General features: G+C 36.6%; 1 protein-coding gene and 1 pseudogene across 2 annotated transcripts; both read right to left on the bottom strand.

The window, feature by feature from the left end:
• Nucleotides 1–1513: 1513 nt before the first annotated feature.
• Nucleotides 1514–16807, bottom strand: LOC311282794 (uncharacterized protein; the record flags this gene model as incomplete). Its single annotated transcript, XM_084396802.1, has 9 exons — nucleotides 16709–16807; nucleotides 14503–15207; nucleotides 12642–13346; nucleotides 10767–11471; nucleotides 8933–9637; nucleotides 7056–7760; nucleotides 5188–5892; nucleotides 3351–4055; nucleotides 1514–2175 (listed from the first exon to the last, which is right to left on the bottom strand). Exons 1-9 carry the CDS (start codon nucleotides 16716–16718, stop codon nucleotides 1514–1516), a joined length of 5607 nt encoding a protein of 1868 aa, XP_084252928.1. The 5' UTR covers nucleotides 16719–16807.
• A 1580-nt stretch (nucleotides 16808–18387) lies between these two features.
• Nucleotides 18388–21679, bottom strand: LOC311282793 (L-fucose kinase-like; annotated as a pseudogene). Its single transcript, XR_014630347.1, has 8 exons — nucleotides 21622–21679; nucleotides 21028–21314; nucleotides 20790–20940; nucleotides 19844–19963; nucleotides 19600–19717; nucleotides 19406–19505; nucleotides 19115–19338; nucleotides 18388–18857 (listed from the first exon to the last, which is right to left on the bottom strand). The product of XR_014630347.1 is annotated as an L-fucose kinase-like (transcript).
• Between the last annotated feature and the right edge of the window lie 432 nt (nucleotides 21680–22111).

Below are 22111 nucleotides of genomic sequence, written 5' to 3'. Positions count from 1 at the left end.
TCATGACCCCTTTAAGGTTAAAACAACTGCACATTCCTTATAGTTTAATATTTATAGTTAAATATTATGATGCCAATGTCATAAATGTCCACATTATAAAGACAATTTATCTTTCATTAATTCAATCGTATTCACGTCTTCTTAGTATCTTCTACATGCTTATCATGCTTCTTTAATCTTCTTGGGAAAAGTGTTGAGATCTTGGGTAAAGCAAGTGTTCGTCTGGTTCCTGAATGTTCCACAGACTCCGGGATGGATCTCAAAGACCCGAATCCTGAGCTGTGAGAGGAGACTTTAGAGCGTAATGAGCTAAAAACTGAATCACTGTCTGCTCCTGATCGTGATCTGAATGAACTGTAAGCAGAACTGTAACCAGAACTTCCCACAGACCGTGTGTCCGATCGCTCATCTCCACTCACTGGGAAAAACAGTGAAATCAGTAAAAGGTTGAAAACTGTTACAGAACTAAATTCTGACATTTAACACTTTCAATGTTCATAAAAATAATATAGCCTATTGGTAATCATTATCTTGTGCTCTTTAAAATATTATATCAATTCTTAATTAATCAGAGGTGATTTCAAAGTTTTGTTGCTGTTTTATCAATGAAATATCTTTATTATAAGACTGAACACCATTTATTGCACTTATTTAAAGTGACCATATAGATTTAAATTTGAAGAACTAATGAGCAGTAAAAACTGGTCTTAACTTTTAAAAATGTTGATCATCAAACTCAGGAGGTCAAGCTAAATACTGTGTTTTTCCTAAATAAATGCAAACATTTTACCAAATGTTTTTACAAGTAAATTCAAAAACAGCAACAACAAGAACACGATAAGGGAAAACTGCGGCAAATTTATCCGTCACAATATTCACAAAACATTCAGGAAAAGGTAAAGGGTCCAAATGGGGAAAATGTGGTAACTAATGTAGGATAATGTAGGATAAGCATAAATAATTTCTCAACAAAACAGATCTCTTGCTGTAATGATTAAATAAATAAAAAGTCACAGGAGACAAAAGTGGAAGAAGAAGAAAAAACAAATAAACAAAAGACACTCACTGTTTGGTGGTGGTAATTCCATGCTGTTATATCGTTTTATGGCCCCTGGCTCATAACTTGTGTGAGATGAATCTCTGGATCGTGATGAACTGAAAACTGGTTCTGCTCCTGATCCTGATCTGAATGAAGCGTAACCAGAACTTCCTACAGACCGTGTGTCCGATCGTTCATCTCCACTCACTATAATAATGAAAGCAGAGAGCAGATCAGTCATACATTTGACAGACACTGGTTTCCTAATGAAGATAAACAGGGTTGAACCTGGTCAGTATCAGGGTGGGAAATTAAAGAAAATGAAGACTGTTTTCCGTTAGAGGTGTTATTGAATGTTAGCGTTGGTCCTGAACACTATAAACTGTTGAAAACTACATCTGGAGAACTGTAGAACATTGAGGAGGAAACACATCTGAGTCTGTGTGTAGATAATATTGATACAATTTTATGATTTCACTCACTAGTCTGTAATCTGATGTCTTCTCTCCATTTGTCCCATCGTTCTGCTTCCTTTCTACCATCTATTTCAAAATGGCGGCCGTTGTTTAGTGCCACTGTCTCCTCAATCTTCTCCAGCAGCTCCTTGATCTGAGTGTCATCACTCCTGTTGAGATTGTTGAGAACATGAAACCTGTTCCCACATTTGTCCAGCAGCCGCTGGAGATCCTGTCCTTCACTCTCAATGTGCTGCTCTATAGATGTGTCTGACAGAGAGTCTCCATGAGTGAACAGCACTATAGTGTGACTCCAGACTCTCTCACTGAGAAGATCCAGATGATCCTGCAATGCTTTTCTCTTTTTTTCTTTAAATCTAGTGTCCACACGTATGATCAGTAGTACAGCGTGTGGTCCTGGAGGACACAGAGACACACTGAGCACAATCTCCTGTTTCAGTATCGCAGGACTGTCCTCTAAAGTGTATTCACTCCACCATCCTGGAGCTTCAATGACAGTGATGTGTCTGTCTGCTACTTCTCCATGTCTCCTCACACACTGAGCAGATGTCTTCAAGTCAAACTCCTCTCTGCCCAGGATGGTGTTTCCTGATGAACTCTTACCAGCATCTCTATTTCCCATCAACACAATCCTCAGCTCTGAGAGATGTTGAGCGTCACCTGAAACAAATAGAGAACAAAACACACTTATCCTGTTTGTGCTTTCTGAACAGTTAACAAGAAAGCTGTACAAAAAATATGCTAATCATAATAATACAAATGCCACATTAATGGACTTAAGTTAATCATCACCCATGGTTAACTAAATTATGAAGAAATGAGAATCGTTTAATTTTCTCAATCAGGAGAAAACAAAAACACAGATTACATAAAACTCAGGACTAAATTGCAATTCTTTGCAAAAATAATGTTTTCAGTGATTATATATCCTTAATTATATATGCAACATGTAAAACTGCTGAACTAAATTAAAATTAAGGCAAGACACTCCAGGTGAATAGGGTAAAATTGTAACTAATAGATATCATCATACTTCCTCAGTTGACTGATTACATTAAGAATTGCAAAAAAACTTTTTTTATTACAAATTCTCTGAAATTTTATGTTCAAATATGCAAATAAAGCGTTATCAAATTAAATATGCACTAATTTGCATAGATTTCCAGAACAAAAATTGGAACAAGTCTAAAGTGGCAAAAACAGATCCAACATCTTTTCTATATTGACCAACATGAAAACAGTAAAAGTGTCTCACAAAAACTAAAACATGTTGACAGTTTTTCTTTCATAAAAATAGCTTCTATAACGAGTGAAAATTTTACTGATGTCCATTTTACTTCACATATTTTTGCCTTAGTTGAGGCTTCAAATGAAATATAGTTCCACCAGCAGTCTCGTAGTTTTTACTTGTAATGTACTTTTAAAGTGTGTTTGACGGGATTCACTTCCTGGAGCTTCAGAACAGCGACAAACAAGAGGCGTTTCTATATGTGTAAAGCTGATGTTTAAGGTTATATTTAATACAAGCTGTTTGCAGTTGTTTATTGATGTTTTTTGTATTGTTTTCTATGGATTAGGTAAAGGGATTTCTGTTCTCAAAAGCAAACTCTATGAAGAACGGGATTGTTAAAGAAATAAAAGTGCTTATTTACTTCAATAACAGGTTTTATGGGCCGTCACTGTGAGCTGCTTTGAACACATCTATTGTGAATGCCTCGACAAATAGCGGTTAATGACAAGAAGTTTCATGTTATTATTGCTGTGACTGTTACATTTTCATGATTTACTTGATATACTCAGTGTGAATATCTGCATTATAAAGTATGTGGACTCACTCATCTGTGATCTGATGTTTTCTCTCTGTTTTATCATCCTCTTCATTCGTTCTTTTGCTCTCTCTTCCTCTGCTCTTCTTCTCTCTTCCACCTTCTTTAAAATCTTTCTGTCTATTTCAAAATGGCGGCCGTTGTTTAGTGCCACTGTCTCCTCAATCTTCTCCAGCAGCTCCTTGATCTGAGTGTCGTCACTCCTGTTGAGATTGTTGAGAACATGAAACCTGTTCCCACATTTGTCCAGCAGCCGCTGGAGATCCTGTCCTTCACTCTCAATGTGCTGCTCTATAGATGTGTCTAACAGAGAGTCTCCACAAGTGAACAGCACTATAGTGTGACTCCAGACTCTCTTACTGAGAAGATCCAGATGATCCTGCAATGCTTTTCTCTTTTCTTCTTTAAATCCAGTGTTCACACGTATGATCAGTAGTACAGCGTGTGGTCCTGGAGGACACAGAGACACACTGAGCACAATCTCCTGTTTCAGTATCTCAGAACTCTCCTCTACAGTGTAATTACTCCACCATCCTGGAGCTTCAATGACAGTGATGTGTCTGTCTGCTACTTCTCCATGTCTCCTCACACACTGAGCAGATCTCTTCAAGTCAAACTCCTCTCTGCCCAGGATGGTGTTTCCTGATGAACTCTTACCAGCTTTTCTGTTTCCCATCAACACAATCCTCAGCTCTGAGAGATGTTGAGCGTCACCTGAAACAAATAGAGAACAAAACACACTTATCCTGTTTGTGCTTTCTGAACAGTTAACAAGAAAGCTGTACAAAAAATATGCTAATCATAATAATACAAATGCCACATTAATGGACTTAAGTTAATCATCACCCATGGTTAACTAAATTATGAAGAAATGAGAATCGTTTAATTTTCTCAATCAGGAGAAAACAAAAACACAGATTACATAAAACTCAGGGCTAAAATGCAATTCTTTGCAAAAATAATGTTTTCAGTGATTATATATCCTTAATTATATACGCAACATGTAAAACTGCTGAACTAAATTAAAATTAAAGCAAGACACTCCAGGTGAATAGGGTAAAAATGTAACTAATAGATATCACCATACTTCCTCAGTTGATTGATTACATTAAGAATTGCAAAAAAACATTTTTTATTACAAATTCTCTGAAATTTTATGTTCAAATATGCAAATAAAGCGTTATCAAATTAAATATGTACTAATTTGCATAGATTTCTAGAACAAAAATTGGAACAAGTCTAAAGTGGCAAAAACAGATCCAAAATCTTTTCTATATTGACCAACATGAAAACAGTAAAAGTGTCTTGCAAAAACTAAAACATGTTGACAGTTTTTCTTTCATGAAAATAGCTTCTATCACGAGTTTAAATCTTACTGATGTCCAATAAAGTTCCACCAGCAGTCTCGTAGTTTTTACTTGTAATGTACTTTTAAAGTGTGTTTGACGGGATTCACTTCCTGGAGCTTCAGAACAGTGACAAACAAGAGGCGTTTCTATATGTGTAAAGCTGATGTTTAAGGTTATATTTAATACAAGCTGTTTGCAGTTGTTTATTGTTGTTTTTTGTATTGTTGTCTATGGATTAGATAAAGGGATTTCTGTTTTCAAAAGCAAACTCTATGAAGAACGGGATTGTTTAAGAAATAAAAGTGCTTATTTCCTTTAGTAAAAGGTTTTATGGGCCGTCACTGTGAGCTGTTTTGAACACATCTATTGTGAATGCCTCGACAAATAGCGGTTAATGACAAGAAGTTTCATGTTATTATTGCTGTAACTGTTACATTTTCATGATTTACTTAATATACTCAGTGTGAATATCTGCATTATAAAGTATGTGGACTCACTCATCTGTGATCTGATGTTTTCTCTCTGTTTTATCATCCTCTTCATTCGTTCTTTTGCTCTCTCTTCCTCTGCTCTTCTTCTCTCTTCCACCTTCTTTAAAATCTTTCTGTCTATTTCAAAATGGCGGCCGTTGTTTAGTGCCACTGTCTCCTCAATCTTCTCCAGCAGCTCCTTGATCTGAGTGTCATCACTCCTGTTGAGATTGTTGAGAACATGAAACCTGTTCCCACATTTGTCCAGCAGCCGCTGGAGATCCTGTCCTTCACTCTCAATGTGCTGCTCTATAGATGTGTCTAACAGAGAGTCTCCATTAGTGAACAGCACTATAGTGTGACTCCAGACTCTCTCACTGAGAAGATCCAGATGATCCTGCAATGCTTTTCTGTGAGTCTCTTTAAATCTAGTGTCCACATCTATGATCACTAGTACAGCGTGTGGTCCTGGAGGACACAGAGACACACTGAGCACAATCTCCTGTTTCAGTATCTCAGGACTCTCCTCTACAGTGTAATTACTCCACCATCCTGGAGCTTCAATGACAGTGATGTGTCTGTCTGCTACTTCTCCATGTCTCCTCACACACTGAGCAGATGTCTTCAAGTCAAACTCCTCTCTGCCCAGGATGGTGTTTCCTGATGAACTCTTACCAGCATCTCTATTACCCATCAACACAATCCTCAGCTCTGAGAGATGTTGAGCGTCACCTGAAACAAATAGAGAACAAAACACACTTCTCCTGTTTGTGCTTTCTGAACAGTTAACAAGAAAGCTGTACAAAAAATATGCTAATCATAATAATACAAATGCCACATTAATGGACTTAAGTTAATCATCACCCATGGTTAACTAAATTATGAAGAAATGAGAATCGTTTCATTTTCTCAATCAGGAGAAAACAAAAACACAGATTACATAAAACTCAGGACTAAATTGCAATTCTTTGCAAAAATAATGTTTTCAGTGATTATATATCCTTAATTATATATGCAACATGTAAAACTGCTGAACTAAATTAAAATTAAGGCAAGACACTCCAGGTGAATAGGGTAAAATTGTAACTAATAGATATCACCATACTTCCTCAGTTGATTGATAACATTAAGAATTGCAAAAAAAACATTTTTTATTACAAATTCTCTGAAATTTTATGTTCAAATATGCAAATAAAGCGTTATCAAATTAAATATGCACTAATTTGCATAGATTTCTAGAACAAAAATTGGAACAAGTCTAAAGTGGCAAAAACAGATCCAAAATCTTTTCTGTATTGACCAACATGAAAACAGTAAAAGTGTCTCAAAAACTAAAACATGTTGACAGTTTTTCTTTCATAAAAATAGCTTCTATAACGAGTGAAAATTTTACTGATGTCCATTTTACTTCACATATTTTTGCCTTAGTTGAGGCTTCAAATGAAATATAGTTCCACCAGCAGTCTCGTAGTTTTTACTTGTAATGTACTTTTAAAGTGTGTTTGACGGGATTCACTTCCTGGAGCTTCAGAACAGCGACAAACATGAGGCGTTTCTATATGTGTAAAGCTGATGTTTAAGGTTATATTTAATACAAGATGTTTGCAGTTGTTTATTGTTGTTTTTTGTATTGTTTTCTATGGATTAGGTAAAGGGATTTCTGCTCTCAAAAGCAGAACAGGATTGTTAAAGAAATAAAAGTGCTTATTTACTTCAATAACAGCTTTTATGGGCCGTCACTGTGAGCTGCTTTGAACACATCTATTGCGAATGCCTCGACAAATATCAGTTAATGACAAGAAGTTTCATGTTATTATTGCTGTAACTGTTACATTTTCATGATTTACTTAATATACTCAGTGTGAATATCTGCATTATAAAGTATGTGGACTCACTCATCTGTGATCTGATGATTTCTCTCTGTTTTTTCATCCTCTTCATTCGTTCTTCTGCTCTCTCTTCCTCTGCTCTTCTTCTCTCTTTCATCTTTTGTAAAATCTTTCTGTCTATTTCAAAATGGCGGCCGTTGTTTAGTGCCACTGTCTCCTCAATCTTCTCCAGCAGCTCCTTGATCTGAGTGTCGTCTCTCCTGTTGAGATTGTTGAGAACATGAAACCTGTTCCCACATTTGTCCAGCAGCCGCTGGAGATCCTGTCCTTCACTCTCAATGTGCTGCTCTATAGATGTGTCTAACAGAGAGTCTCCACGAGTGAACAGCACTATAGTGTGACTCCAGACTCTCTCACTGAGAAGATCCAGATGATCCTGCAATGCTTTTCTGTGAGTCTCTTTAAATCTAGTGCTCACAGGTATGATCACTAGTACAGCGTGTGGTCCTGGAGGACACAGAGACACACTGAGCACAATCTCCTGTTTCAGTATCTCAGAACTCTCCTCTACAGTGAGATTACTGAACCATCCTGGAGCTTCAATGACAGTGATGTGTCTGTCTGCTACTTCTCCATGTCTCCTCACACACTGAGCAGATGTCTTCAAGTCAAACTCCTCTCTGCCCAGGATGGTGTTTCCTGATGAACTCTTACCAGCTTTTCTGTTTCCCATCAACACAATCCTCAGCTCTGAGAGATGTTGAGCGTCACCTGAAACAAATAGAGAACAAAACACACTTATCCTGTTTGTGCTTTCTGAACAGTTAACAAGAAAGCTGTACAAAAAATATGCTAATCATAATAATACAAATGCCACATTAATGGACTTAAGTTAATCATCACCCATGGTTAACTAAATTATGAAGAAATGAGAATCGTTTAATTTTCTCAATCAGGAGAAAACAAAAACACAGATTACATAAAACTCAGGACTAAATTGCAATTCTTTGCAAAAATAATGTTTTCAGTGATTATATATCCTTAATTATATACGCAACATGTAAAACTGCTGAACTAAATTAAAATTAAGGCAAGACACTCCAGGTGAATAGGGTAAAATTGTAACTAATAGATATCACCATACTTCCTCAGTTGACTGATTACATTAAGAATTGAAAAAAAAAAAAAAAATTATTACAAATTCTCTGAAATTTTATGTTCAAATAAGCAAATAAAGCGTTATCAAATTAAATATGCACTAATTTGCATAGATTTCTAGAACAAAAATTGGAACAAGTCTAAAGTGGCAAAAACAGATCCAAAATCTTTTCTGTATTGACCAATATGAAAACAGTAAAAGTGTCTCACAAAAACTAAAACATGTTGACAGTTTTTCTTTCATAAAAATAGCTTCTATAACGAGTGAAAATTTTACTGATGTCCATTTTACTTCACATGTTTTTGCCTTAGTTGAGGCTTCAAATGAAATATAGTTCCACCAGCAGTCTAGTAGTTTTTACTTGTAATGTACTTTTAAAGTGTGTTTGACGGGATTCACTTCCTGGAGCTTCAGCAACAAACAAGAGGCGTTTCTATATGTGTAAAGCTGATGTTTAAGGTTATATTTAATACAAGCTGTTTGCAGTTGTTTATTGTTGTTATTTGTATTGTTTTCTATGGATTAGATAAAGGGATTTCTGTTTTCAAAAGCAAACTCTATGAAGAACAGGATTGTTAAAGAAATAAAAGTGCTTATTTACTTCAATAACAGCTTTTATGGGCCGTCACTGTGAGCTGCTTTGAACACATCTATTGCGAATGCCTCGACAAATAGCGGTTAATGACAAGAAGTTTCATGTTATTATTGCTGTAACTGTTACATTTTCATGATTTACTTAATATACTCAGTGTGAATATCTGCATTATAAAGTATGTGGACTCACTCATCTGTGATCTGATGTTTTCTCTCTGTTTTTTCATTCTCTTCATTCGTTCTTTTGCTCTCTCTTCCTCTGCTCTTCTTCTCTCTTTCATCTTTTGTAAAATATTTCTGTCTATTTCAAAATGGCGGCCGTTGTTTAGTGCCACTGTCTCCTCAATCTTCTCCAGCAGCTCCTTGATCTGAGTGTCGTCACTCCTGTTGAGATTGTTGAGAACATGAAACCTGTTCCCACATTTGTCCACCAGCCGCTGGAGATCCTGTCCTTCACTCTCAATGTGCTGCTCTATAGATGTGTCTAACAGAGAGTCTCCATTAGTGAACAGCACTATAGTGTGACTCCAGACTCTCTCACTGAGAAGATCCAGATGATCCTGCAATGCTTTTCTGTGAGTCTCTTTAAATCCAGTGTCCACACGTATGATCAGTAGTACAGCGTGTGGTCCTGGAGGACACAGAGACACACTGAGCACAATCTCCTGTTTCAGTGACTCAGGACTCTTCTCTACAGTGTGATTCTTCCACCATCCTGGAGCTTCAATGACAGTGATGTGTCTGTCTGCTACTTCTCCATGTCTCCTCACACACTGAGCAGATCTCTTCAAGTCAAACTCCTCTCTGCCCAGGATGGTGTTTCCTGATGAACTCTTACCAGCATCTCTATTACCCATCAACACAATCCTCAGCTCTGAGAGATGTTGAGCGTCACCTGAAACAAATAGAGAACCAAACACACTTATCCTGTTTGTGCTTTCTGAACAGTTAACAAGAAAGCTGTACAAAAAATATGCTAATCATAATAATACAAATGCCACATTAATGGACTTAAGTTAATCATCACCCATGGTTAACTAAATTATGAAGAAATGAGAATCGTTTAATTTTCTCAATCAGGAGAAAACAAAAATACAGATTACATAAAACTCAGGACTAAATTGCAATTCTTTGCAAAAATAATGTTTTCAGTGATTATATATCCTTAATTATATACGCAACATGTAAAACTGCTGAACTAAATTAAAATTAAAGCAAGACACTCCAGGTGAATAGGGTAAAAAATTGTAACTAATAGATATCACCATACTTCCTCAGTTGATTGATTACATTAAGAATTGCAAAAAAACATTTTTTATTACAAATTCTCTGAAATTTTATGTTCAAATATGCAAATAAAGCGTTATCAAATTAAATATGTACTAATTTGCATAGATTTCTAGAACAAAAATTGGAACAAGTCTAAAGTGGCAAAAACAGATCCAAAATCTTTTCTATATTGACCAACATGAAAACAGTAAAAGTGTCTTGCAAAAACTAAAACATGTTGACAGTTTTTCTTTCATGAAAATAGCTTCTATAACGAGTTTAAATCTTACTGATGTCCAATAAAGTTCCACCAGCAGTCTCGTAGTTTTTACTTGTAATGTACTTTTAAAGTGTGTTTGACGGGATTCACTTCCTGGAGCTTCAGTGACAAACAAGAGGCGTTTCTATATGTGTAAAGCTGATGTTTAAGGTTATATTTAATACAAGCTGTTTGCAGTTGTTTATTGTTGTTTTTTGTATTGTTGTCTATGGATTAGATAAAGGGATTTCTGTTTTCAAAAGCAAACTCTATGAAGAACGGGATTGTTTAAGAAATAAAAGTGCTTATTTCCTTTAGTAAAAGGTTTTATGGGCCGTCACTGTGAGCTGTTTTGAACACATCTATTGTGAATGCCTCGACAAATAGCGGTTAATGACAAGAAGTTTCATGTTATTATTGCTGTAACTGTTACATTTTCATGATTTACTTAATATACTCAGTGTGAATATCTGCATTATAAAGTATGTGGACTCACTCATCTGTGATCTGATGTTTTCTCTCTGTTTTATCATCCTCTTCATTCGTTCTTTTGCTCTCTCTTCCTCTGCTCTTCTTCTCTCTTCCACCTTCTTTAAAATCTTTCTGTCTATTTCAAAATGGCGGCCGTTGTTTTGTGCCACTGTCTCCTCAATCTTCTCCAGCAGCTCCTTGATCTGAGTGTCGTCACTCCTGTTGAGATTGTTGAGAACATGAAACCTGTTCCCACATTTGTCCACCAGCCGCTGGAGATCCTGTCCTTCACTCTCAATGTGCTGCTCTATAGATGTGTCTAACAGAGAGTCTCCACAAGTGAACAGCACTATAGTGTGACTCCAGACTCTCTCACTGAGAAGATCCAGATGATCCTGCAATGCTTTTCTGTGAGTCTCTTTAATTCTAGTGTCCACATCTATGATCACTAGTACAGCGTGTGGTCCTGGAGGACACAGAGACACACTGAGCACAATCTCCTGTTTCAGTATCTCAGGACTCTTCTCTACAGTGTCATTAATGAACCATCCTGGAGCTTCAATGACAGTGATGTGTCTGTCTGCTACTTCTCCATGTCTCCTCACACACTGAGCAGATCTCTTCAAGTCAAACTCCTCTCTGCCCAGGATGGTGTTTCCTGATGAACTCTTACCAGCATCTCTATTACCCATCAACACAATCCTCAGCTCTGAGAGATGTTGAGCGTCACCTGAAACAAATAGAGAACCAAACACACTTCTCCTGTTTGTGCTTTCTGAACAGTTAACAAGAAAGCTGTACAAAAAATATGCTAATCATAATAATACAAATGCCACATTAATGGACTTAAGTTAATCATCACCCATGGTTAACTAAATTATGAAGAAATGAGAATCGTTTAATTTTCTCAATCAGGAGAAAACAAAAACACAGATTACATAAAACTCAGGACTAAATTGCAATTCTTTGCAAAAATAATGTTTTCAGTGATTATATATCCTTAATTATATACGCAACATGTAAAACTGCTGAACTAAATTAAAATTAAAGCAAGACACTCCAGGTGAATAGGGTAAAAAATTGTAACTAATAGATATCACCATACTTCCTCAGTTGATTGATTACATTTAGAATTGCAAAAAAACTTTTTTTATTACAAATTCTCTGAAATTTTATGTTCAAATATGCAAATAAAGCGTTATCAAATTAAATATGCACTAATTTGCATAGATTTCTAGAACAAAAATTGGAACAAGTCTAAAGTGGCAAAAACAGATCCAAAATCTAATCTGTATTGACCAATATGAAAACAGTAAAAGTGTCTCAAAAACTAAAACATGTTGACAGTTTTTCTTTCATGAAAACAGCTTCTATAACGAGTGAAAATTTTACTGATGTCCATTTTACTTCACATGTTTTTGCCTTAGTTGAGGCTTCAAATGAATTATAGTTCCACCAGCAGTCTCGTAGTTTTTACTTGTAATGTACTTTTAAAGTGTGTTTGACGGGATTCACTTCCTGGAGCTTCAGCGACAAACATGAGGCGTTTCTATATGTGTAAAGCTGATGTTTAAGGTTATATTTAATACAAGCTGTTTGCAGTTGTTTATTGATGTTTTTTGTATTGTTTTCTATGGATCAGGTAAAGGGATTTCTGTTCTCAAAAGCAAACTCTATGAAGAACAGGATTGTTAAAGAAATAAAAGTGCTTATTTACTTCAATAACAGCTTTTATGGGCCGTCACTGTGAGCTGCTTTGAACACATCTATTGTGAATGCCTCGACAAATAGCGGTTAATGACAAGAAGTTTCATGTTATTATTGCTGTAACTGTTACATTTTCATGATTTACTTAATATACTCAGTGTGAATATCTGCATTATAAAGTATGTGGACTCACTCATCTGTGATCTGATGTTTTCTCTCTGTTTTATCATCCTCTTCATTCGTTCTTCTGCTCTCTCTTCCTCTGCTCTTCTTCTCTCTTCCACCTTCTTTAAAATCTTTCTGTCTATTTCAAAATGGCAGCCGTAGTTTAGTGCCACTGTCTCCTCAATCTTCTCCAGCAGCTCCTTGATCTGAGTGTCATCACTCCTGCTGAGATTGTTGAGAACATGAAACCTGTTCCCACATTTGTCCAGCAGCCGCTGGAGATCCTGTCCTTCACTCTCAATGTGCTGCTCTATAGATGTGTCTGACAGAGAGTCTCCACAAGTGAACAGCACTATAGTGTGACTCCAGACTCTCTCACTGAGAAGATCCAGATGATCCTGCAATGCTTTTCTGTGAGTCTCTTTAAATCTAGTGCTCACAGGTATGATCAGTAGTACAGCGTGTGGTCCTGGAGGACACAGAGACACACTGAGCACAATCTCCTGTTTCAGTATCTCAGAACTCTCCTCTACAGTGTAATTACTCCACCATCCTGGAGCTTCAATGACAGTGATGTGTCTGTCTGCTACTTCTCCATGTCTCCTCACACACTGAGCAGATGTCTTCAAGTCAAACTCCTCTCTGCCCAGGATGGTGTTTCCTGATGAACTCTTACCAGCATCTCTATTACCCATCAACACAATCCTCAGCTCTGAGAGATGTTGAGCGTCACCTGAAACAAATAGAGAACAAAACACACTTCTCCTGTTTGTGCTTTCTGAACAGTTAACAAGAAAGCTGTACAAAAAATATGCTAATCATAATAATACAAATGCCACATTAATGGACTTAAGTTAATCATCACCCATGGTTAACTAAATTATGAAGAAATGAGAATCGTTTCATTTTCTCAATCAGGAGAAAACAAAAACACAGATTACATAAAACTCAGGACTAAATTGCAATTCTTTGCAAAAATAATGTTTTCAGTGATTATATATCCTTAATTATATATGCAACATGTAAAACTGCTGAACTAAATTAAAATTAAGGCAAGACACTCCAGGTGAATAGGGTAAAATTGTAACTAATAGATATCACCATACTTCCTCAGTTGATTGATAACATTAAGAATTGCAAAAAAAACATTTTTTATTACAAATTCTCTGAAATTTTATGTTCAAATATGCAAATAAAGCGTTATCAAATTAAATATGCACTAATTTGCATAGATTTCTAGAACAAAAATTGGAACAAGTCTAAAGTGGCAAAAACAGATCCAAAATCTTTTCTGTATTGACCAATATGAAAACAGTAAAAGTGTCTCAAAAACTAAAACATGTTGACAGTTTTTCTTTCATGAAAATAGCTTCTATAACGAGTGAAAATTTTACTGATGTCCATTTTACTTCACATGTTTTTGCCTTAGTTGAGGCTTCAAATGAAATATAGTTCCACCAGCAGTCTCGTAGTTTTTACTTGTAATGTACTTTTAAAGTGTGTTTGACGGGATTCACTTCCTGGAGCTTCAGCGACAAACATGAGGCGTTTCTATATGTGTAAAGCTGATGTTTAAGGTTATATTTAATACAAGATGTTTGCAGTTGTTTATTGATGTTTTTTGTATTGTTTTCTATGGATTAGGTAAAGGGATTTCTGCTCTCAAAAGCAGAACAGGATTGTTAAAGAAATAAAAGTGCTTATTTACTTCAATAACAGCTTTTATGGGCCGTCACTGTGAGCTGCTTTGAACACATCTATTGCGAATGCCTCGACAAATAGCGGTTAATGACAAGAAGTTTCGTGTTATTATTGCCGTGACTGTTACATTTTCATGATTTACTTAATACTCAGTGTGAATATCTGCATTATAAAGTATGTGGACTCACTCATCTGTGATCTGATGTTTTCTCTCTGTTTTTTCATCCTCTTCATTCGTTCTTTTGCTCTCTCTTCCTCTGCTCTTCTTCTCTCTTTCACCTCCTGTAAAATCTTTCTGTCTATTTCAAAATGGCGGCCGTAGTTTAGTGCCACTGTCTCCTCAATCTTCTCCAGCAGCTCCTTGATCTGAGTGTCGTCTCTCCTGTTGAGATTGTTGAGAACATGAAACCTGTTCCCACATTTGTCCAGCAGCCGCTGGAGATCCTGTCCTTCACTCTCAATGTGCTGCTCTATAGATGTGTCTAACAGAGAGTCTCCATGAGTGAACAGCACTATAGTGTGACTCCAGACTCTCTCACTGAGGAGATCCAGATGATCCTGCAATACTTTTCTCTTTTCTTCTTTAAATCTAGTGTCCACACGTATGATCAGTAGTACAGCGTGTGGTCCTGGAGGACACAGAGACACACTGAGCACAATCTCCTGTTTCAGTCTCTCAGGACTCTTCTCTACAGTGTCATTACTGAACCATCCTGGAGCTTCAATGACAGTGATGTGTCTGTCTGCTACTTCCCCATGTCTCCTCACACACTGAGCAGAACTCTTCAAGTCAAACTCCTCTCTGCCCAGGATGGTGTTTCCTGATGAACTCTTACCAGCATCTCTATTACCCATCAACACAATCCTCAGCTCTGAGAGATGTTGAGCGTCACCTGAAACAAATAGAAAACAAAATACACTTCTTAAGATGGGTGACATCTTAAATATTTTTGAGTAATCTCTATCTGTGTGAAAAATGGGTTACTGAAATAAAGTTTACTGTATCTGTATGAGTGTCAATCTACACATCATTGATTAAAAATGGCATAAGTGTATCTCACATTAATATAACTCTTAAATCAGAGTTGAACAAAAGTGATTGATGGAAAATAATTATGAATTATGGAGAAAATAAAATTGCTTAATTTCAATGATCTGCACACAAAACATAAGATATCTCAGAACACACAGAGTAAGAAGAGTGGTGCTGGATACTAAAGGGTTCCTGATGGTTTCACACTTAATTCTTCACCTTAATTCCTAATTCTTTTGCAGTTAACATGTGTCTTTTCTTCTCCACCTGTATTTGTCTGACCCTGCTGACCTAATGAGCATTTCACTGTCCAATGGTCATGCCTTAACTGCAATTTCTAGTTTTGCATTAGTATTGCATTCTTCTCATGGGCATTTAATAATGTTTGACTTTTCAGTCTGAGTGAAATCTCTTTGTTGGCTTATTTTATCTGTAAAAGAAAACTTGCCTAATAATTCTGCACACCTGAAAATAAGACATTTTTCATTTCCAGCCTTCATGAACAATTATATATCACTTATAAATGATTAAATACAAAATTAATTGTAGTTATTACGATTAATGTCGTTTGGAATTGGTCAAATGTGCCTGGAAAAAAATATATGATCAGAAAATCAACGTGCCTAATAATTCTGCACGCACTGTAAATTAGAAGCCAGAAAAAAAAATCACATTTTTTTTGGTATAAAATGTAGCCTATAAATTCAGGCAAATTGTATTTGAGCAAACCCCTCTGTCAAAACCTTCAGAATAAAGATAGGAATAAAAAACAGATTTTGAGAAAACGACCTTTAAAGATCTGTAGGCTACAGAAATATACAAAAAGAAATAGACAAAGTGCTATAAAATAGGCTATATACTTTTTAAGTGTATTTTGGATGTTTTCTTTTCACTAATCTGACAGAACACTTTATAAAAAGTCAAAAGACCAAAATCTCAAAATTGACAGATGCATAAAAAACGGTTTTTGCCTGTAGTGTCTCGCCTTAATAAATAAATATTTCTTACGCGCGCGCGCACAACACTGGCACAGGAATAGCTGCACAGTCACGCACTTAAAAACAAACAAACAAACAAACAAACATACAAACAAACAAACAAAAACATGACTACCGTATATTCTTCAAATCAACCTAAAACATAATCCATGACGATATTTATAAGTATAAGCGACTTTATGGAGAACAAAAAGCAAGCCCTAAGTGGCTTATAATTTTTTTTAGCTGAATCGACCAACATGAAAGTGAAAGCAGCAACAATGTCTCACAGAAACAGCAAACACGTCGAGTTTGATTAAAAGTAATTTTAACTATGTATTTACAAGGAAAGGACGATTAGTTTTTAAAATAATAAATGCTTACTTGAGTCCATTTTACTTCACACGGTCTCAGTCGGAGTTCCGGAGTAAATGTATGTTTACCATCAGTCAGTGGTGTTCATCTTTCAATGTAAGTTTGACTGGACTCTTATACAGGTGCTTCAGAACAGTCACGCGCATGGGCGGGTCTACAGGTGTATGGAGGTGTGCAAAGGTGATCTTCGAATTTATTTAAACATAAGCCTGCACAAAAAATAATATGTTAACAAATGTTTAAAAAGTGATAATATCTTTAAATCCAGACACACTTCAAAAAGTAACTTCACCTGGCAAACATAAACATAAAGTAGCCCTACTTTAATCCCACAATGAATAGATAGCCTATCATATAATTATTTTTTTTAATACTATACAGCCTACAGTTGCAAGTTATTTAGTCTTCTTGCAGTCAATAATTTTATCTATTAAGACTCATATTTGATCATCAAAATGACCTTTAAAAGTTGTGAAAATAATTTCTTCATGGCCTTAAATAGCTTGAATTACTCTACAATAACTCAACACCCAATCACATCAACTAACGACTAACATTACCTTTTCCACTCGTCAACTTAATGCCACACAAGGCAAGCGGAAATACTGGTTTAATTCAGCCACATATTTGAACCAGAAACTGATACACAAGAAGATAAATAACTAATTATAGAGTGTCGATGTGCCAGTCGATGTGTTTTAAAGGGCTGGTATAATGCCCTTTTCACAAGATGTAAAATAAGTCTCTGATGTCCCCAGAGTGTGTATGTGAAGTTTTAGCTCAAAATACCCAACAGATATTTATAATATAGCATGTTAAAATTGTAAATTTGTGAGGGTGAGCAAAAATACGCTGTTTTGTTTTTGTTCCTTTAAATGCAAATGAGCTGCTGCTCCCGGCACAGAGGGCGGAGCTTCAAGAGCTTGCACACACAGACATGCACTGAACATTTCAAAAACTTTTTGCCTTTTGTGTTCAAACCAGATTCAGACAATAATGGATAGATTCAAGAAGAAGTGACAACATGTAGAAGCAACAGCCTGTTTCTGAATGGTTAGTTGATGAATTTATGTAGCTTATGTGTAGTTATCTTCTAGTCATCGATTAGCATATTCTGTCTTGATAATCTATAAATCATGTTCCGGGGGAGGGGATTATGTAAATTTCAGGGTTGGTGATGTCACTAACCCGGGAGGAATGTGGTGTAGTCCCAACCAGCCATTTGTTGTAGTCCTTAAAAAGTGATTTCTTTAAAAGAAAATATCTTCCTTTGCTTTGAACTTTGAGCATTGTAACTTTGCAGATGTTGTTTATGTTCAAACAGTAACATTACACACTAAAGTTAAAAAAGTGAAATCATAATCAACCACCCCTTTAAATCGCTCTCTGCAACGTCGGACACATAATGGTAATCGATATGATTAGCCTTTGCCTTGACTTTATTATCAAACAGCTAGGCTAATAATGTGTTGCTAAAGTTACACAAACCATGTTCCCGTTCGCCATCAGAGTCTCAGCTGCTCTAAAACTCAGCATCCGAACGCTTTGAACATCATAGAAAGTCAGTGGGGATTTGTTATATGTTTGTGCTGGTAACAAACAGGGGCGTTTCAAACCGCGTTTCTGAGACTGTCTTTGGTTCACTGCAGTTTTAAGGAGAAAATACTCAGCAATGGTGTGGACTGATTAATTTGCACAAGGTTTATTAAGCATATTAAAACACCACATACATAACTTGATTTACACCTCGGGGGTTCTTAAATGATTGAATCTTAATGTGAGAAGGCTACTTTTGATACAGTACAATAGAAAAAGTAAAAGATCCAAGCATGAACATGGCATTATAACATTTTCTTTCACATTTAGTAAAGAAAATAAGCCAAAATGTAATTTAGTAGTTAAAATGTTTTGATACATTCCATATTTAAAAAAAATCCTTTCATTCATCATCAGGATTAACAAATATTAAAACATGGAGGGAATCTATATGAAACAAATGTTTATAAATGTTATATTTACAGAAATAATATCAGTTTAGTTGTGAAGGCACTCATATTTTTGTCATCTGCTGTTGTTCAGGATGTTCAGAGCTCTTCTGAATGACTGAGATCCCGTCCATATCCAGCTCCACTGAATGAACACTGAAGGAACCAATGCCCTGTCAAAACAACAGCAGGACCAACACTATTTATAAAATACATTTTACTTTCACCATTTATGTTCTTATGTTTTTACTAGGACACTAAAACACACTGTATATGCTTTCAGCAACCAGTTTAAATTGAATATACAGTATACTGAATCATTCTGAGAGAAGTGCTTCTACATTTATCAGTTTAGAAAGGGTTAAAAACAACCATTCTTCTTCACATGTTCTCATTCTGTAGCGGTTGAACCAGTTTCTCTGACTCTCACCTGTATGTTTGAGAGAATCTCTGTCACTGGTTTCTTCTGCTGAGGTTCACGGGTGAGTAAGAACAGGAATCCTCCTCCTCCTGCTCCTGCCAGACTCTGTCCTAAACTCAGCGGCTGAAGAGCGTTCATCATGGATCTCACCGCCGCCGGCTCACAGCCTGGAGCCATCAGCTTCTTCTGCTGCCAGTATGTGTCCATACACTCCCCCAACCTGAGGAGAGATCCTGAGAGACAGAAATCAGAGAGTCCATCTGAATCTGGCCTATGTGTGTGTGTGTGTCTCTCTCTCACCCTCTCTGCAGGCTTCAGCACACTCCTCTGCATTGGTCACCAGCTGCTCTGCGTTCTGTACGATGGAGGGTAAACGCGCATACCAGCTCCGCACCACGTCCTGCACACACACACACACACACACACACACAGTGATCCAGTGACACACAACACAGCGTTCATCAAGTCTGACCGTCACCATCAGCCGCTCGTACCTGCAGCAGGTTCCGTGCTAAACGCGTCTTTCCAGTGTGTGTGTGTGTGTGTGTGCTGCAGATCGAGCCAGCTTCACTCCTCCAAACAGCCCGCCAACCTGATCCTGCCATCCACCACCTAAAACAGCAGCAAATATAACAGCATCTGCCTGATCGAGCTTGACAGCTCAGTGAAACCCTATATTACTCTAGAAAGAAAGTGATGCATCCCGTTATAATAAAAGAATGAAAGCGTCTCTCGTACCGGTGGTGAGGATCTGCTCCAGGTAAAGAACATCATGAATGAGAGAGTTTGTGTCGAAGCTTCGTCCCGTACATCTGTAAACTGCTGCAAGAGCTGCACCTGCCAGAATACTGCTGGTGCCTACACACACACACACACACACACACATATATACACTTTCATTTTAAATTAATTAATTATTTACATTTTGTGAGATCCAACATAAAACTTCATCTATTAAAACAAAAATATTAATATATAATAAAGTAAAATGGATATACAATTGTTATACAAATAAATATTTCAATAGTTATTATAAAATTAAAATACATGACCTTTTCAACGTAATTGCGTATTACGTGATGTCACGAACGCGCATCACAGAACAGAGCAAGGCGAACATTTGTGCTTATAAAACTTAAACTTTTTTATTTATTTTTGAAATGACCGATCGTTTCGCTAGATAAGACCCTTATTCATCGTCTGGTATCGTTTAAAGCCATTTGCAGCTGCACTGAAACTGTCATTTGGACCTTGAACCGTTTGGGTCCCATTGGAATCCATAATATGGGGAAAAATCCTGGAATGTTTTCATCAAAAACCTTAATTTCTTTTCGACTGAAGAAAGAAAGACATGGACATCTTGGATGACATGGGGGTGAGTAAATTATCAGCAAAAGTTTTTTTTAAAGTGAACTTCTCCTTTAAATAATATATAAATTATTATTATTTGTGTATATATATATATATATATATATATATATAGTTTTTTTATCTCATATTAATATTATTTTTTCTTATTAATTAAGATTTTATTAATAAATTATCTATTATTACATTTGATCTTTCTTATGCACATTTTTTTCCCATTTGTACAAAATATATTTTATGTGTTTATTCCAAAAAAACAAGCATTACTGCACATTTAAACAGTGAGGTGATTCAATCAAAAGTAATTCCCATTCACCGAGACCAGAACCATGTGGCAGTGAAGACCAGCTGTGGATCTCCAGTCCGCCTCCCCAGCGCTGCAGCCTGCAACAACTGCTCTTTCAGAGAGACAGGAGACGATACACACACCAGCCCACTGCACACACACACGGCTTTCAGCAGGGCACCTATACAATAAAATAAAACATTCTCAAGAACAGAAATGTTTTATATTGCACCTTACAGTATATGACGACACATGAATGTTCTCTGACCTGGAGCGTGAGGTTGGCAATAGTCCTCCAGGTCAGTAAGATCCTCACAGAGTGTTTCTGTGGAGAAGCTGCAGGACGGTTCACCGCTGGCGCTGACCAACAGCAGATGAGGCTTTGGAACGCGTCGAACTCGAGCTCCAATCGGACGTTTTCCATCCACCTTGACGGCCACATTGACCAAAGACATCATATAATATCTATGACATTGACCGCCAGTCTACCATGTTCAAACCATAGACAGTATATAAACGGTTCAAAAGCAATAGGAGGAGTGTCACTCCAGCCGCCTGGTGACGTATTCAAACACACACTTTCAGCAGTGTGAAAGACACTATGAAAAGCTGCTTAATATTTTTGTGGAAACCTTGATATATTTTTTAAGGATTCTGAATAGAAAGTTCAAAACAACGGCATTTATTTGACATTAAAAAGTATTAAAAAAATCAAATAAACTTTTCAATAGTTCTATCTATAGTTTAAAATTCAAAGGTTTTTTAAACAATTTTTCCAAACTTCCCGTCACACAGCACCGTCAAACATAAACTCTGATCAGATTTCCTGCTGTACTGTTGAACTCAAGAATGCTGTTCTCACCTGACAGATCCAGTCGAGCGGGACACTCCACTTCCTGCCACTCGCCCATCGGCGGCATCTCTCTAGGCTTCTAAATCTAGCATAAATTATTTTATTTTGTGCTTCAGAACAAATATACAGAACTTATTTGTAAGTGGCTTTGGATAAAAGCATCTGTTAAATGAACGGGTAAAAACAGACTCTAAACTCTAAATGATCATGAGCTCCAAAAGCTGATGTACACAGTTAACTTTAACTCTCCAAGCATCACTCGATGACCCTGAACGATGATGTCACTGGACAAAGGTAGACGTTGAATGCAAATCAAGCCCTGACAGCAGGCACCCAGAATGCACCTGGACTGGACCCTTTAATTGATATTGACACATTTTGATTATTGTATTATAACTTGCAAGATTTACTTTAAACATTCATAAGCAATTTCGCTTCCATAATGTGGCATATATATTTCAAAGTGAAACAGGATAATCTGTTAGAAAAACAGAAGGGT

The sequence above is a fragment of the Rutilus rutilus genome (genome assembly GCF_951802725.1).
Source record: "Rutilus rutilus genome assembly, chromosome: 23".
In the NCBI taxonomy this organism is placed as follows: Eukaryota; Metazoa; Chordata; class Actinopteri; order Cypriniformes; family Leuciscidae; genus Rutilus; species Rutilus rutilus.
The sequence above is the reverse complement of the archived record's forward strand: the minus strand, read 5'-3'. Positions and strand labels throughout refer to the sequence as shown.